Genomic DNA, 17,492 nt, shown 5'->3' with positions numbered 1-17,492 from the left:
CGTGGCTGCTACAGTAACTCTCTCGGACTGGTGAACTGGGGACTCAGTTGGTGATAAATAATGGATCTAACCTGTTTGTGCGTCTGCTTATCGTTGCAGCTGGGCGGCTTGTTAGTCAATACAACCACAGCACCGCTGCATGCAACGCACTAATCTTGGCGGTTAACAGTTAATTAACGGTTAACGAAGGTGGGTTATCGGTTAGGAAGAAAATTCAAAATTAGCATCTCTAGACTCAGTAGAAGGCACATTACTTGCAAGTGAAACTCCACAGCAGAGACGCTTCATGATTTAACAGCAAATGTCTATCTTTCTCCTCGCTCGCTCTCAGCGGGATCACATGAAAATGTTTTGCTTGTTTTGGTTACTGTTGAACGTGGCCACCTCCAGCCTATTACTCTCCATTAAAAGCTTGCCAGGAAATGAGTTGTCAACTTCAAATAAATATTGCCTTGTGTAAACTTTTTGAGCTGTTCTGGGACATGGCAACTCTTGACCCTGCCATGGAAAGGCGGCCGCTGCCGCGCTCATCTCAGTGGCACCCTCTAATTATCCATCTCCAGAAGTAAAGGTCGCCCGTCCCAATGAGGCATGACAACGCTCTGGATCACTTCCCCACGCCTTGGGGATCGAAAGTTTCCTGGAGTGGAGCACATTTAGGTTATGAGTCTATCTTCCAAAGTCTGTCTAGGTAGGAGTCTGTAGCTTGTATTGTGTCGAGACGCAGCCATGTTGTATCAGACAGGTGCAGCGTGTCAAAGATCTGATGGACAATGTGCCCAAAGAAAAGTCTGTAAGCGATCTATCACTGCTAGGTGGCATTTATTTCCACCTAATTCATCACTCTCTCTTTCATTCTGTGTCAGTCTGTCTCTCTGTCACACACACGGCTTCCCATCTACCTCTGCTCTTAACTTTCTCCCTTTCCAGCTGTAACCCTCTCATTCTTCAAAAAAACTAAGGGGCAAAGGTCAAAGTTCACTGGTGCTGCTCTTTCATCCCCTTCACACTTAGTTTGCCTTTGCTGTTTAGCCTCGTTTCCTGCGTCGCCTGTAGTCACACATTTACATTCTTCCTTCTGATTCATCCTTCTGCAGGAACTCATTGAACTTCCTTTAACTTTTCCTTCTGTTCTCACTTGCCAGTACATTTATGACCGGGTCATAATACATCATTTTTACACAATCCAAAAATCTGAAGCACAGCCTGACTTAAGTGTTAAATTTTACCGCACTTTCTTACCAAAATAATTTCTGAAAAATGCCAGACAATGATTTTAGCAGCATGGCTCTCGGGATGGCACTGCTTCGATCCAGACTGAAATATCTCAACAACTATTGGGTGAATTGCCCTGAAGTGTTGTTGTATAATGTCTTCTTTGGCTCTGGAGGCTGCTTTTGATAGTCTGAATAAATGAAATGACTATTTATTTGAACTTGGACATTGAACTTTTTTAACACGAAGCCTGTGATGCCAGCTTGGACCATCGTGTTTGAAAGACAGGTGGGCACCATAAAGACACTATAAACTTGCATTTTGGGAAGTGTAGGAACCTGTGTGTGTTTGAGGTTTGGCGCTTACTAGGGAATTCCGTCATTTTCACTTCTGCTACACAGGTTTTTATTAGTCTCTTAAAAGACCCCAAACTTTATAGAAATGCAATCCAAATTGCCGGAGTACAGTCTAGTCTACAGACACGTTGGTAACGCTTTATTTTAGTTTAAGTGTTCACAGTTTGATAAATGTGTGCTGTTTGTAATTTACTTGCATCGCATTACAGACTTTCTGTGGTGTAATTGAAGGTTTTAAAGGGGAACTGCGTGGATTTTACACTTCACAAGTCTTTTTCTAAGTGCTGGTGTTAATTTTGGCAGCTATTTTAGATTTAGTCTTATAGTCTTGAGACAAAAATGCTAATTAGTTTTTGGTCACTTCATAGTCATTTTTATCCTTCATAGTTTTAGTCGACGACAATTTGCCGAAAAGTCATTACTTTTTAGTCAAATTGTTTTTTGTTTTTTGTCTTAGTCCTGTGTCAAATGTCATATTTAGTCATCAGATTATATTGAACATTTCAGTCAATCTGTTCTAGCCAAAACCAATAATTTTGTCATTTTAGCCAAATTTATTTTACATATGATTTTATCTTATAATTATCTGATGAAAAACACAGGTTGAATGATTAAGAATGCAGCTTTGCAGACAGTTACTCCGAGTCCTCCTGACTGTACTCAGTAGTGATGCACGGTTCAGTCACACCCATTGGTCCGTTACGAGAGCCAATCTGCTCCTCCCAACATGCAAACATATGCGTTGATCAACCACCATCAACCTCTGATTCGGCTTCATCAATTTTTATTTTATTTACCGTCTTTAATCCAACAATGTTATAGGAGTACAATGCTAAATCCGTGGAGTATTCTTTTAAACAATTCCTCTTGTAGATAGACAGTCGCCCAGTGCAATGGATGGAACATTAAAAACAAAATATCCTCTCCTCCTTCAGTCTTCCTGTTAGTTTCATATTCTCTCCTCTCACTTGCCATTCTGTCCTCCATGTGTGTTTTTGCAGGCGCTGCTGAAGGACCCTCTCTACATTGGGCTGAGACGTAAGAGAGTGCGAGGACAGGCCTATGATGACCTGCTGGATGAATTTATGAAGGCTGTGTCAGACAGGTACGATCACGTTGGCCTTCAATGAATCGTTCGCCCGCTTCCTGTATGCAGTCTGCTATTGTCATTTTAATACAAACGGCACACGGGGCTGTTAAAAGAAATATGTCAAGCAGTTTAGGATAGTCGGTTCACGCAATGTGACGTAGCCAAACCTTGTGGGATTCAGAGGTCTGGAATCGTTTTTTACCTTCTTTGAACTAAGTTTTGGTTGCTAAGCAGTGCCACCGAATCTCTGCTTACTGGCTCAATGGCAACATGAGCTTATTGAAAAGTGATCAGAGAGCCTTGGTAACCGTTAGTGGCACGATCCTCCCCAGACAGAGGGCTGAGATCACAGCTAATGCCGGGTACACACTACACGAGAATCAAGCCGATTTTGGGCCTGATTCACCCGTCTCGACGATCATCAGCAAAGCCCTGATTCTTTGATGGTTCAAAAGACTATCTTTCCAGATATTCCTGTGGAGTGTTTTTTACATCCCCCGATTGCCTCAGAAGTCCATCCTGGCTGCACCGATTTCATATTGTAAATATTAAACATGTTCCATATTTACGATATTTACGATATTGAAAGAGGCTGGGACACAGTTTTGAGCTGCGGGCGTGCGTTGCTATTGGCTCAATTTCAGCGAGTGCAGATCAGATTTGACTGCGTACCGTTGATGACGTGTCACATCTCCTCTCTTCACCCTCCTGTTTGTGTGGGGGGAACCCCAAGGACAGCCGATGAAGCAGTCACGATAGCCAATTGAGAACCAAGCTGACTGAAGGAGGAAGGACAACCACCGCCGTGGTGGCGGCCGCGGCTAATGCATGAGCTAATGCAAAACGTGAAGCATAAAGTATTAGTAAGATGGAGCTCAGAAATGGAGAAACAACTTGTTGAACTGTGGCAACAACGCAAGTGTTTATTTAACGTGACTTCATCCAACCATCCTTGGTCAATTTTCAGTACAAAGTAGTGCAAAAGTCTTGACTTTTGTTGTTCATGAATGAATCTGTTAGTGTGTGTTGTTGCTGTTTTGGCCAAATCGTTGTTCTCCACACACTACAGGAATAAAACTGTTAAATTGATCATAACATGTCGTTATGTGTCGGCTCTCTCACCCTTTTTAAAATCTGTTAAGATTTGAAAAATGTTTTAGTGTGGGCCAGCCTTAACCAACTTTTCATAAACCAGTTGCACAGTCAGCAGCTGAACTGAACACTTTTATGTTTTTGACTCTTGGCAGCACAACGTTATCTATTTTGAAACTGTCCAGAACTCAGCCAATTGGATTTTTATACAGGGATGATTGGAGAGCTCCTTTGGTTCCATATTTGGAATTGTGATACATGATTAGTCTGAATGCAGTATGATTGACCGTGTAAAGAGAGAAGGGAGACCACTGGTTTGTGTTGACTCCAGTGGGCCCATTCCAGGGGAGCATATTCCAGGGAACATATCTCACCATATCTTCCTTCAAGCACAGAGGATGCATATACTTCAGACTTGTGATGTCACGTATGCTAAACCCTGTTTGATTCAGCAGTGGATCTCAGTGAGGGGTTAGCTCTAGCTTGTTTGACTTGGAGGCACAGCAAGGCAGTGAAGTGTTTAATGTTCCATATTGCAATTCATTTGGTTTTCATATACACTGATCTTATCTCTTCCCTCTTCTCTGAGCTGAAATTAGGTGAGTCATACTGCTTCCCTCTGTGTGTTTACTGCAGTCCGGTCCTGAATGAGACTTTTGTATATCTCTGACTTGCATGCATGGCGACACATCAGTGTATCTCTGTGTCGCTCTGTGCCATGAAGCCATCACAGCCACACACACACACACACACATGGGCCTGGTTAAGACACGTCCTATAACCCAGAGTCCAGGAGGAGAAGCCTGGGTCTGGGCCCCCTCCAGCTGGCAACAGGAAGCCACGACTCTAATAACCGGGTGGCTTCTCAACTACAGGGAACAGCGAAGCTTTTTCCCCAGAGGAGCCAGATTGGCGGAAAATGAGTAATTATGGGCTCAGAGATTGAACGAATGATTACAGCTCTGCAGTCTTTTAAGTAATATTCCTGTTTAGTTTTCTAAGAAACTAAACGTGAACTAAAATAGTCCCGATTGACTCATCATCAATAAGCAGCAGGATTTTTTTAATCCACCATTTAAAAATGCTTCTCAGGATAATAGTTAGTGATGCAACCGAGCAGCGGCTGCTCCTGTTGAATAATCAGCAGGTGTTGCTGCTTTTGTCTCCAGGCAGAAATGAATGATCCCTTAATCTCATTGCTCCTGCACACGCCCACAACACAAGGCTCAGCAAAGGTTTCAACACTTTGAACTCAGTATTTTGTGTCAGGGAAACACTAACCTTTTTCATCACCCTTAATCCCTGATGTAGTTTTGTTGGTTTGAGCAGATTTCTCTGTGAGAATCCCACTGAACATGAAAACAATGCTTTTAGTCACACAGCAATAACACGTTAGCTTTTTTTCTTCTAAATGCCACTCTATCAGTAACTAATATGGTATGGTGGTATGTATGGTATGCTTTTAGGAGCATGCACATTCCCACTAATATTACCAGTTCTAACCCACTGTTTTGGAAAGTGATCAGACATTCGAACAGGTGCTGTGTCTCAGCAGAATCTACACACAGCAGGGTGCAAAAGCTATAGTAAGTGTAAAACGACACACTTTGGTTTTACGGAGGGTTATGTGCCGGACAATTTCCTGGCCAGGTGCAGTCACTTCCTGGAGTCTTGCAGTCATCATGAGGTTGCCAGGCAACCAGCAGAAATAACTTCACCTGGCCAAGAAATAGGCTTCGTCCGAAATCGCATACTATGCACTACGTACCCACTATGTGTACTATCTTTCAACATACTTTTGTGTGCCTCCTTGCAAGTTGGTAACCATGGTAACCCGTGCCAACCTCATGTGACCAAAACAACGATTTGCGAGAATCAAAGTCTGAACTCATTTAAAATATGTATTACTGCCTAGCAAAGTGAAATCATATAAAATTGAAGCATTATTGTTGTTACAGAGCTGTCCGTCAACATCTGTTATGAATGTTTTTGTCAATGCCGCATTGCATTGTGGATATTTATGCCACCATAGTGTCCAGCGTTTGCATTCTGTAATATTTCACCGATAACAGTATGCAATTCACGTTCTATTGGTTTCATACTAAGGTTTCGGACATATTAAAATATCTCACATACTGTTCTGGTGTACTAAATGGCTTGTTAGTGAGAAATTTGGGACGAAACTGTAGTCTACCTCATACCGCCCCCCCCCGCCCAACCCCCTAATGAAACCCCAATGTGACGTTTTTACAAATAGTTTAATTAATTAGCTTTAGAGGTGCTGGTAGATGGACTAAGTTCCCTTTGGACAGAGCCAGGCTAGCTGTTTCCAGTGTTTGTGCTAAGCTAAGCTAAGCAGCTGCAGACAGTAGCTCTATATTTACTTCTTATCTAACTCTTGGCGAGAAAGTGAATAAACATATTACCCAAATTGTTGAACTCTAAAACAATAATACTTAAAGTATTTTTAGACCTTATGTTGATAAAATGAAATGTATATTTTTATGTCACAAATTATTGACAGTGTTTGACACAACAGGGTGTTCTCCATACAAATCTGCAAAAACTATACGAATCCCATCAACTATTTTAAACTCTTGGAGAGAATAAGGAACAGAGAGAGAGAGAGAGAGAGAGAGACCGGTAGATGGATGAAAGGAGCAACAGAGGAGAGGAGAAAGAATGCAGAATGCGTCTTTGTCTTTAATGACGGCTCGGGGATTTGAGAAATAATGTGTGCTGAGAGATGCTGGCTCTCAGGAGAGCGAGAGGGGGCTGGGGATTTATTAAGGCTTCGGCCATGAAGCCATGAAGCCCTGTAGGGACTGCAGTAACACAAACGCATATATATATACATACAAGTTGGACAGCTGTGTTTGGACAGAGCACCCTTGTGTGTGACCTTCTTTTCAAAGTGTTCTGTATGGACTCCAGCTAAAAGATTCACTTCTCCTCTGCTTCCACCCCCCCCCCCTCTCTCTGTGTTGGAAGTATATCCACCTACTTCCTATTAGCTGGAGTTTCAGATTTCATCACGTCTCAGATGAAGCCAGATTGTGTTTCCTGCAGGAGCTGCGTCACTCGTTAACTCCCCTGTCCTACAGATCGCCCCAGACATGACACCAAAGTCTGAGTGATTCGCCGCATGGGAGAGCGTCTCGTGTCTCACACTGTTTTTCATACTATCAAACATTAATAATAATGTCACAAGCTGGGCCGCAAGCACCAAGAAACCCTGAAAGTACTCCACCAGAAAACAATGCGTCTAGGTATTTTTCTGTCATGCTGCTAGCTGTATTATAGCGGCACGTCATAAATAAATGTTTTAAGCACAAAAGAGCTCTGTGTGTTGTTCTGCTAGCATTTTCCAGATAGCTGAAACGGCGCCTTGGCTGGAAAGGTTAGCGTCTCGTCTGCAGGTGTCGTTTTGTGTTTCCAGAAGTCTCCGACGTGAAAATCAATTAAATCAAAACACCTGCCTTCTTATATTTTGTATTATGTGAATGAATGTTGGGTGATTGGCTTAAAGACAAAGCACGCACTATTATAGAGGCTGTATTCGAAAACCGCAGACTACACTAGCAGTACATAGGAATTTAGCCAAGATCTAGCATGTAGCTACCTCGCCTACTGTATCCCACAATGCAAAGCGCTGGAACGGTACAGGCTACGGTCACAACAACAACAGCAGCCAAAAAACGGCTTGTTTTTTTACATTTTTCGTAGCTTTTTCATCACTAAATTCACTTCTGGAAATTTGAGGCGAGAAGTGAACTCTGTCGATTTTGAATATTCAATCAATCAATCAATCAAACTTTATTTATATAGCACCTTTCAAACAAGTCAAATGCAAATCAAAGTGCTGTACAGACGATTGACAAAAGTGTAGAATGTTAAAAATGGATTTAGAGACCAATGCACACCAAAACAACCAATATAAAAGTTCATTGAAAAAGAAAGCAATAGATGAAAGGTATTCAAGATAATAAAAGATATATAAAATATAATGAAATAAAAATAACAATAAAAATAAATTATTAAAAATTATGAAACTACCCAAAATAAGCAGATTGTATTAAAATAATGAAATTTTAATGGAATAGATTAAAAGAGATAATGATGATCAGCAATAAAATGTTGATTAAACAAAATAGAGTAAAATAAACACTATAATGATGATGATAAATAAAACAAGTATAAACAATAAAACCATAAAATTATAAAATTATAAAACACTACCTAAAAGCCAGACTAAATACATGGGTTTTTAGTTTACGTTTAAAAATATCAATATTTTCAGCTCCTCAGGTTGTTCCAGCAGCTAAAAGCTGCATCACCAGATGTTTTTGTTCTGCTTTGTGGAACATCTAAAAGAGAAGAACCAGAGGATCTGATGGACCTTCCTGGTTCATAAACCAAAAGCAATTCTGCAAGGTACTATGGTGCAAGGCCGTGTAGTGGCTTATAAACTAATAAAAGAATTTGACTGCGAAAACTAACAGGTAACCAATGTAAAGACTTTAAAATAGGCGTAATGTATGCTCTCTTTAGTCAGCACTCGTGCAACAGAATTTTCAATTAGTTGGAGCTGATTTATTATATTCTTTGGTAGATCAGAAAGGAGAGCGTTACAGTAGTCTAGCCTTCTAGTTATAAAAGCATGCATCAATCTCTCTGTGCTGCTCATAGAGAGAAATAGAATAGAATGTTGGCAGTTTTACGATATTAGATGGCGAATAGACCATTTGCAACAACATTTTCGGAGTTTGGATGCTCCACAAACTGCCATGACAGCTAGCTATAGCGCCTTCCAGGGTTGCTACCTCGCCAGCTGGACAGTCATGCTCACAGATCGCTATGAGTTGACTGGAGAGTGAACAGAAACAGTAAAGTTGCGTGCCAGGAAACCGAAACAATGAGCTGAAAGATGGTAAAACGCTGTGTAAAGCTGAGGGGAACTGCAATCGGGTGATAATTCTTCATGGGTTCATCACTGAGAGCAACCCGTTTCACATAAGTAGTCATGTGATCCATCGTTACTATTGGTTATAATCACCTGCCATGAAGAAACCTATAGATCGGAGTGGAAGCCAGTGATCGTGGTTTAGTGTGTCGCATTTTGTGCCAACTTTCAGCCACTTTGGGTCAGACAGGTTGGTTATGAGTGAAACACTCACACAAAGTTTTCCACGTCTCCCAGCTACCACATGCAGTCACAAAGGTCACGGCTACCACAGGGCTGCATCAGGCAACTTTTGTTACATTCATTGTCAAGAGAAGAACTTATATTTATTCACACACTGGGAGCCAGCTGAGCAGCCAAAACAGAAACAAGGGTTTTCACCCTTAAAGCAGGTGGAGGCAGGAAGTTTTCTTGCCTGTTTTCTCATCTTAGTGACCGATGTGAATGCTTTCCCACCAGGCCCATTTTGGTCTCAGAAGTCACTGAACAGACACTGCTGTTGACAAAGAGACGGAAAGTGATCTCACTGCCAAATCTCAACAGCAGGGATACACCGTCTCCGTCTTTTTTCATTACAGCCATGAGAGGTGGAACAGGGTCATTGTTTTGGCAGAGTTCAACAAGTCCTGAACTTTGTTTTGAGTTCAAAGTCAACCTGTGAACTACGCACCTGTAAAGTTTCATGACGGCAAATCGGGCCCTCGCAGCCACAAAATCTGTCCACATACATATAAACACCTGGCAAAGTACGCTAATGATGAGTAAGGGATAATGTACAGCTAGCGTGTCATTGTTGTGAATGAAGCGGAGGGGTCTCTCATCGCCCTGAAGGGGATTCTTTCACAACAATGACCCACTAGCTGTACATCATCCCGCTTATAACACGGCTACTTAGTGAAGAAATCAATATTTTGACACAAAAAACGGTCTGCCAGAGTCCGACATCAGAGCTGCGCCCATAGCAACGGTCTGTTAAATATAGCAACGGTCTGTTATACATAGCAACGGACTGTTATACATAGCAACGGTCTGCTATACATAGCAATGGTCTGTTATACATAGCAACGGACTGTTATACATAGCAACGGTCTGTTATACATAGCAACGGTCTGTTAAACATAGCAACGGTCTGTTATACATAGCAACGTTCTGTTATACATAGCAACGGTCTGTTATACATAGCAACGGACTGTTATACAAAGCAACGTTCTATTATACATAACGGTCGGTTATACATAGCAACGGTCTGTTATACATAGCAAAGGTCTGTTATACATAGCAACGGTCTGTTATACAGAAATTGCAGACCGTAGAACGCCGTGATTGACCAATCAAAATCGAGTATTCAACACAGCCGTGTAATAATGAATAATAAACATTTTAGATAAAAGCCTAGCAAGGGCTAACAAAATTGCATTGAGGAGTGACATAAAATTAAATTACACTCTAAATACTCATTTGTGAGTGATAAATAGCTCTTAATACTGAATACTGGCCAATGAAATTCTGTTTAGTTTGTTTATGAGTCAAAGTATTAACTTTAAAGGTTCTTCTGTAATCATTTTTGAAAATTGGATGGATCCACTGGACCCAAAACTAGATTACTGTTTCCCAGTATTTTAACATCATTATTATTCAGTTTTTTATAGCTATAACAGTACATCCCTCTTCCCAGAGGCCCAATATTTTGCTTCCCAGCAAAAATGATCATCACACTATATAATAATAAGTAATTCATATAAAATCTTTTTACAACATAATTCCGTGAAGTAATGTTTATGTAAGTGTTATAATTGTACAATATAATTAATGATATTGTGTCTTTCATTGCAATTTCGGCACCTCTGCTCTTCCAGTGTTGTTACCCAGTAACGATAATCCCAGTGTTCAGATGGTAAAGAGGTGCATTGTCAGATTTTGGCGTTCCATTCAGACGGTCGTCAAGGAAAGACATTAGACTTCCAGGCAGGATAGGGACGACGAACGCAAACGGCCTCCAAGAGGAGTTTTGTTATAGACACGCACTCACTGTCACAAACACTCCCCCTATCTTTATGGCTCAGGCCAACGACCAAAGAGCTTTCTGGGAAGATGTTCCTTTCTTTCCGCAGTACCACAACCATAGATAGAAACTCTGTAGTTTACGGTCAGCGGATGCCCATAAATATGCATGTGTTCACAGCTCTGATCTTTCTGGGCTATCATTTTAAAATAAAACATAGAGTTCAATGCCTGCAGCCTTAAAACAAAATCCTCTCTTTACTGAGAATACTTGCGAGTTTGACTCTCATCCACACTACTCCCATATCCTTCACTTTGGACTCATGGACTTGGTTCTGCGTGAACTGGTTTGACCTCTCCAGCAGCGAGTTGCAACCAAACCATACCAGAGGGCGCTGCACTGGCAGCGGGGCAAGGCCACATCTATCCTCGCCCGTCGCCTGTCTCCGTCTCCATCTCAGAAAGCCCCGACACAATGAAAAGTTTATAGCTCCCTTCTTGGCCTCATTATTCCTCCTCTTCGCACAAGCTCTCGGTGCTTTAGTACTGCTCTCTGCTTGATAGAAAACACATTTCTCTCCTCAGCGCTACTGCCGTGTTGGCAGTAAGTCAGCCGGGCTGTCGGTCTCTGTATTAGGAATCAGTGTCTCGCAGTGTGGCAGTGGGAAGGATAAACAGTGACCCAGCGATGGCACCTTCTCATCAGGACATTAAGTTTTATTGTGGTTGAACTCAGGTTGCTTCTTCTCATCCTGCGTTTCTTTCTTTTTCCCCGCTTCCGCTCAGCTTCATCCTCCTCCTGCTGAAAGTTTAAGCAGTTTAGCAGCCACTGTAACAAGTGGGAAACAGCTTTACTGAATTGTATAATAACAGTGCAGAGGAGGATACTTTTCCTTATGAGGTATGAGGTGGGATTTAATGAAAAAGTAACAGGAAGAAAGAGAAAGTTAAAGACAGAACGGAGAAAAGAGAGTACCCCCCCGTTATTCAGTTAACCGACGGGGCTGCAGGTGTGTTTGCTTGGCCTGTCCCCAGTTTCCTCCGTTACTCACTGAAATATGATCCCTGGCGTTTTTAATACAGGTTTCAGACAACCTCACCCTTTCCTCCCATTGTTTCTAGCTGAGAAATAGACTCAATAAAAGTTATACTGCTAATCTATACTTTCAGACAGCATTGGTGTAGTTATCCCAGCCATCTCCTGCTGTTGTAGTTGTATTGCAGAAAGTATTTTTATCTTGTCACTTTGTGCAAGAATTTTCCTTAAATAAAAATATCTTGAAGTTTATTCTTTCAACTGACCCCTCCCCAAACAGTGATTGTCCCAAAACTAGGCACAGCAAGTCAGTCAAGCTTTTGTGTGTTGAAAGCAGTGCAGCAACTCCGGGTCTGTAAAGTGAAGCCAGTGCTGAAGTGTCTTAAACTTGCATTCTTTCTAATATCCAGCAGGGGGCGACTCCTCTGGTTGCAAAAAGAAGTCTGATTGTATAGAAGTCTATGTGAAAATGAGCCTACTTCTCTCTTGATTTATTACCTCAGTAAACATTGTAAACATGAATTTATGGTCTCAATCGCTAGTTTCAAGTCTTCTTCAATACAGCATGATGTTCATTTACTAAATTATGGTCCCATTTAGAGTCAAATAGACCATAAAGCAGGGGACGCTTTAGGGCGTGGCTACTTTGTGATTAACAGGTCGCTACCACTGCGTTGTCCGGTCTGGGAGTTGTCCCCCACCGTTGTTTTACTTTTTTTTTATAGAAATAAAACCCATTTAGTTCATTTTAGCATATCAGCGCCGCATTATCAATACATAGCTAGAGGACGGACGCTTCAATCTACAAAGACAAGACGATGGCGGAGGACTTGGAAATAAGTCACAAGTTGATTAACGGGTGGGGAAATTTCCTCACCGTCACATTCCTAGCGTTCGGTTGTACTTAACTCCAGACCTCTCGTGTCACTTCTGGTTGCAAATAACCAAGATGACGACGGCCAAAATGACAAACTCAGTTGTCGTTTCAGGTGGCAAAAGTTTAGTTTAGCCGCAAATTGGAATTTAATACTAAATATTATAAAATGGTTAAGACTAGATTTGTTTTGTAGTTATAGCCACTGTAGAATCTCCATTTATATACAGTATTAAATGAGTATTTTTTTCAGTTTTATCTGCCGTTATCTTTTCAGACATAATGTTATCCTGTACGCCTTCACCAGGTCCTTCTTTGCATTTTCCTCCAGCTGAAAGTCTGTCTTCCATCTTGGAGAGCAGCGGCAGTCGCTCTGCAAACATCCAGTAAATTCCTGAACAAAAGTTCCATCTGTTGAAAGGCATGGGAACTTGGGATTCCTCTGTGTCGCTGATAAATCTAATTTACAGACTCATAATGCTGGCGTCGTGGCTTATTTTTGTTGCATGATGTTTTTGCAGGAGCTTATACTGTAGGCACTTGTGTAGACTCCTGTGTTCCTGCATTGACTACATGTGATAGGTGGTCTGAGTAGCGTCTTGTAAAAATTGAACAGGGCTGTTTTACTGGGAGACTGGGTGGGCTCGGTGCTCTTTTCTTTCAGATTTGGTGCTTTAGTGATTCTACTCCTTTGTGGAGGTTTGACCTTCCTCCCTGGAACTCATTGTGAGGTGCTGTTGTGAAGTGAAGTGTCAGCTTGTCAAATATCCATTAAACAAAACACAAAACTTTAGACATGACTTCCAACAAAAGAGTATCCCTCTCTATTTATTGAATATATTTGAATATGACTGTGCATATTCAGAAAACTGAATTAGATCCATTGTTATAACTGTGTGCACTGAGAAGCCAGCATCACCTCTCTTCATTGTATGTATAGTGAGAGAGCGCCCCCCTCAGGACTGAAAGTAGAGACCTTTCTCTCTGTGTGGGTTTGAGTGTGTGCAAAAGTCTATTAAATGATGGAGATAACAGTTATTTCTCTTTTTCTGTGTTCTTCTACAGGTATGGAATAGACTGTCTCATTCAGTTTGAGGACTTTGCAAATGTTAACGCTTTCCGGCTGCTGAGCAAGTACCGCAACAAGTACTGCACATTCAATGACGACATCCAAGGTAATTCGACCACAGACACACATATCAATCATTCATTTCTCTTTAATAAAACCACATGTAAAATATGAATAATATTTGTACAAATGAATCTTGTATTTTTAGTTATTACTCTAGTCTGTCACTCTTGAACGTACAGCAGTAACATGAGTGTCATACATCCTACGAAGAATATCAATAAGTGTATATTAAACTTGAATGTTGCTCTATAATGCTCCTTAGGTACTGCTGCAGTGGCGGTAGCTGGACTCCTGGCCGCTCTCCGCATCACCAAGAGCAAAATGTGTGACCATACCATCGTGTTCCAAGGAGCAGGGGAGGTATGTGCAGCACTCATAAAGTGAAACTGTCAGCGGCCACAAGAGGTCATCAGAAGATAATGGCAAATTTAATTTTTCCCAAGATTTTTTGAGTCACATAATTTAAAGACTTCAACGTCCTGGCGGTACAGGGTTTTAAAGATGCTGGTTTGAGCCCAGCCAAGGACCTTTGTTCAAACTGTTCCTTCATTTCCCATCAGATCTTTACTCTATACTATCTGATCTAAGACTTAGAAATGAAAAAGACATCAATTGGGCCGTTGAAATGCAGCAAAAAAATGTCTTTAAGGGTAGTACAGCGTGTTTCATTTCTTTTTTTCTAAGATAAATCCATTGAAAAGTGTATCTGTGACATGCCAAAAAAGCAAAAAAGTCATAAAGTCAGTGAACTGTCTCAGTAGTGTCATTAACACCACACAATATCTATCTAAAGTTTGCTAATTAAAGCCAGCGATCTGTAGTAGGGGTGACCCCGACTATTCGACTGCCAATTTCACCGTTGCGGGAAAATGTGGTTATGAAACACAGGATCGTTCCAAGTAAAAGTCCCTGGAAGTGTATGAATCAACTTTTTTCCTAGGTTATAGTGATAAAAAAGTTAACAGAAATCTCAATAAATCCTAATATAGAATCGCAATTCTTGTGGAATCGCAATACATATCGAAACGACACCAAAGTATCGTGATAGTATCAAATTGTGAGATAGGTGTATCGTCCCAGCCTTAGTGTTTTATTGCTTATAAAAGTCCCTTTTTTATTTGTATGAGGGATATTCTGTCTTTTCTTCTTTCAAAAGTTACACGGTCTCACTTTAAACAAGGCCCTATCACAGGAATGATTTCCTCTGCTTTTGATATCATTACTAATTTCTCTTCATCACAATTATTGCAACGGAAAGAAAATATTGTGATTTCAGATCAGATATTCGTTTGACGAGATGGATGAGATTTTGCGTGGGGTTGGCATGTGAAACCAAAGCTTTGTATGGAGATGTCATGATGCGGCTCCTCTTTTATCCCTCCCTTTTTCTCTTGCTCCCAGGCAGCGATGGGGATTGCCGAGCTGATCACCATGGCCATGGAGAAGGAGGGAATCGCTAAGGAAGAGTGTTTGAAAAAGATCTGGATGGTTGATTCCAAGGGGCTCATTGTCAAGGTGCCTTGATAAAATAATGTACATGGCGTAAATACATGAATCCAATGAAATCTGACCACTGTAGCTGACCAGAATGAATGGCCCAGTAGGAAGTTAGAAAAATAAATCCTGAAAATCACAAACTGATGCCATCACAGGTTAAGAATCTATAAGGGTGGATTTTCATCGTCTGTTGCCTCCACAGAAAAAAGGAAAAAAAACATTTCCCATGGTTTGTTAATTTCTATGACAGGTTTGTCCTTGGAATCACTGCAAAAGGCTCTCCAACATTAACGTCTGTTACATCTGTTTTGTCCTCCATATCCATGTTATTCATCCCTCATTCCTCCTCCGCCTCCTCCTCTTCACTGTCCTCAACTCAGAGCTTTCTCGCTACTTCTTCCGCTCTACCAGCAACACTCTCTCCTCTTCATATTCATCTCTTTTCACCTCCTCTTTTCTCTCTCTTGTTTACATTTACAAGAAATCCTTCAGCAGTAAAAATGTAAAAGAGCAATGTCCAAGGATTAAAATGTTGCTTTTCTTTTACAGTGTGTTTTCACAGATGGTTTTGTGTCTCTAAAGTCCTCCTACTGAACCCTCCTCTCCAAATCCCTAGGGTCGAGACCACCTGACTCATGAGAAGGAAAGGTTTGCTCATGAGCACCCACAGATGAAGAAACTGGCGGATGTGGTCCGGGAACTGAAACCCACAGCTATCATTGGTAAAACAACAAGGATTTAATGTTTTCATAAGACAGCCAGTTAAGCCATTTTGACACTGGTTTTATATAGATGACACTGGATGCAAGGGATCATTGAAAAGAACTGATAATAGTCTACATTTGTAGAATAGAGTGAGAATTTAAGGTCAAATTGGAAATGAAGATGAGCCACGTGCTGTGTTTGAAACAGTTGAAAGACTGAAAAGGTTGGGAAGGCTCCTGAAAGAAGCAGCCTGAAATGGGATGTATTGCACACTGACGGCTTTCTGTCTCAGGTGCGGCGGCTGTTGCCGGAGCCTTCACCGAGCAGATCATCACGGACATGGCGTCCTTCAATGAACGCCCAATCATCTTTGCCCTCAGCAACCCGACCAGCAAAGCAGAATGCACTGCTGAGCAGTGTTACACACTCACAGAGGTACTCGCTTCGTCGTAGTTATATTCCCATGCATGGCTATGAATGATTTCATTGGTCATCTCTAATGAATGGGAGAATATTTATTAATAATGGAAACTAGAAGGGCACTTGGAGAGCGCAGACCTCTGCCAAGGCCGTTTCCATAAGTGAAAAATAAGTTGTGTATCCGCCCTGAGATTCAAATCTGCTCAAAAATAATGGGTTGTTCTTCAGTAATCCTGCTGACAAACAAAGTGAACCAGAAAACATAACCTCCTTGGCAGAGGTAATAATAATAATATTGATAAATACTATACCCCATTGTGCTGCAGGGGCGGGGCATCTTTGCCAGCGGCAGTCCATTTGACCCCATCACCCTGCCTGATGGGAGGATGTTCCACCCTGGTCAGGGGAACAACGCCTACATCTTCCCCGGCGTGGGCCTGGGTGTCACCGCTTGCGCCATCCGACATATTACTGAGGAAATCTTCCTCGTTGCAGCGGAGGTAACACACTGACATGTACAGTATATACACACACACCCTTTTTCCAATCTTTTATGTTATTATTAAATCATTGCATGAATCAATTACTCATGTTATCTCAGTTTCTTGAAAGTGTAATGAATGCCTGGAGCCTCTCACGGTACATTATTGACAGTGATAGAGGAGGTATTCTGATTATTTTACTCTAGTAAAAGTAGCAATACCAGACTGTGAAATAACTTAATTACAAGTAAAAGTCCTGCATTCAAATGTCACCTATGTAAAAGTACGTAGGCAGCAGGATGATTTCAGTGGTTTACTGTAGAAGCAAGGGTATGGGCTTACAGACAGACAGGCAAGTAAGTACCAAAATGCAGAAGAAATTGTCATTGTGAGCTTTATACTTTTTTTTTATTGTATCATTGTGTTATTACTACTGATGCATATATGTGTAGGTATCATATTAATACTATAGTTGGTCGAGGTCAGCTAATTTTAGCCACTTAATATACTGGTTGGTGTTACAAGATGGAAAATGCAGCAATATCGTACTGCGACCTTAAAATGATCTTATTTTAACTAGAGCTGTCAAAGTGAATGCGATAATAAAGCAAATTCGTTTTAACGCCACT

At 41.2% G+C, this 17,492-nt stretch overlaps 1 protein-coding gene across 1 annotated transcript in view; it reads left to right on the top strand.

Annotated features, from left to right (window-relative positions):
• me1 (malic enzyme 1, NADP(+)-dependent, cytosolic) overlaps positions 1-17,492 on the top strand; it is a 97,229-nt gene that overhangs the window by 78,714 nt on the left and 1,023 nt on the right. Inside the window, exons 6-12 of the mRNA XM_074654712.1 lie at positions 2,573-2,676; positions 13,693-13,802; positions 14,022-14,119; positions 15,161-15,274; positions 15,873-15,978; positions 16,254-16,396; positions 16,708-16,881. Of these exons, the coding sequence (XP_074510813.1) occupies positions 2,573-2,676; positions 13,693-13,802; positions 14,022-14,119; positions 15,161-15,274; positions 15,873-15,978; positions 16,254-16,396; positions 16,708-16,881 (849 nt within the window). The remainder of the gene's footprint in view (positions 1-2,572; positions 2,677-13,692; positions 13,803-14,021; positions 14,120-15,160; positions 15,275-15,872; positions 15,979-16,253; positions 16,397-16,707; positions 16,882-17,492) is intronic.

Source organism: Sebastes fasciatus, chromosome 12 (assembly GCF_043250625.1).
Source record: "Sebastes fasciatus isolate fSebFas1 chromosome 12, fSebFas1.pri, whole genome shotgun sequence".
NCBI lineage: Eukaryota > Metazoa > Chordata > Actinopteri > Perciformes > Sebastidae > Sebastes > Sebastes fasciatus.
The sequence above is the reverse complement of the archived record's forward strand: the minus strand, read 5'-3'. Positions and strand labels throughout refer to the sequence as shown.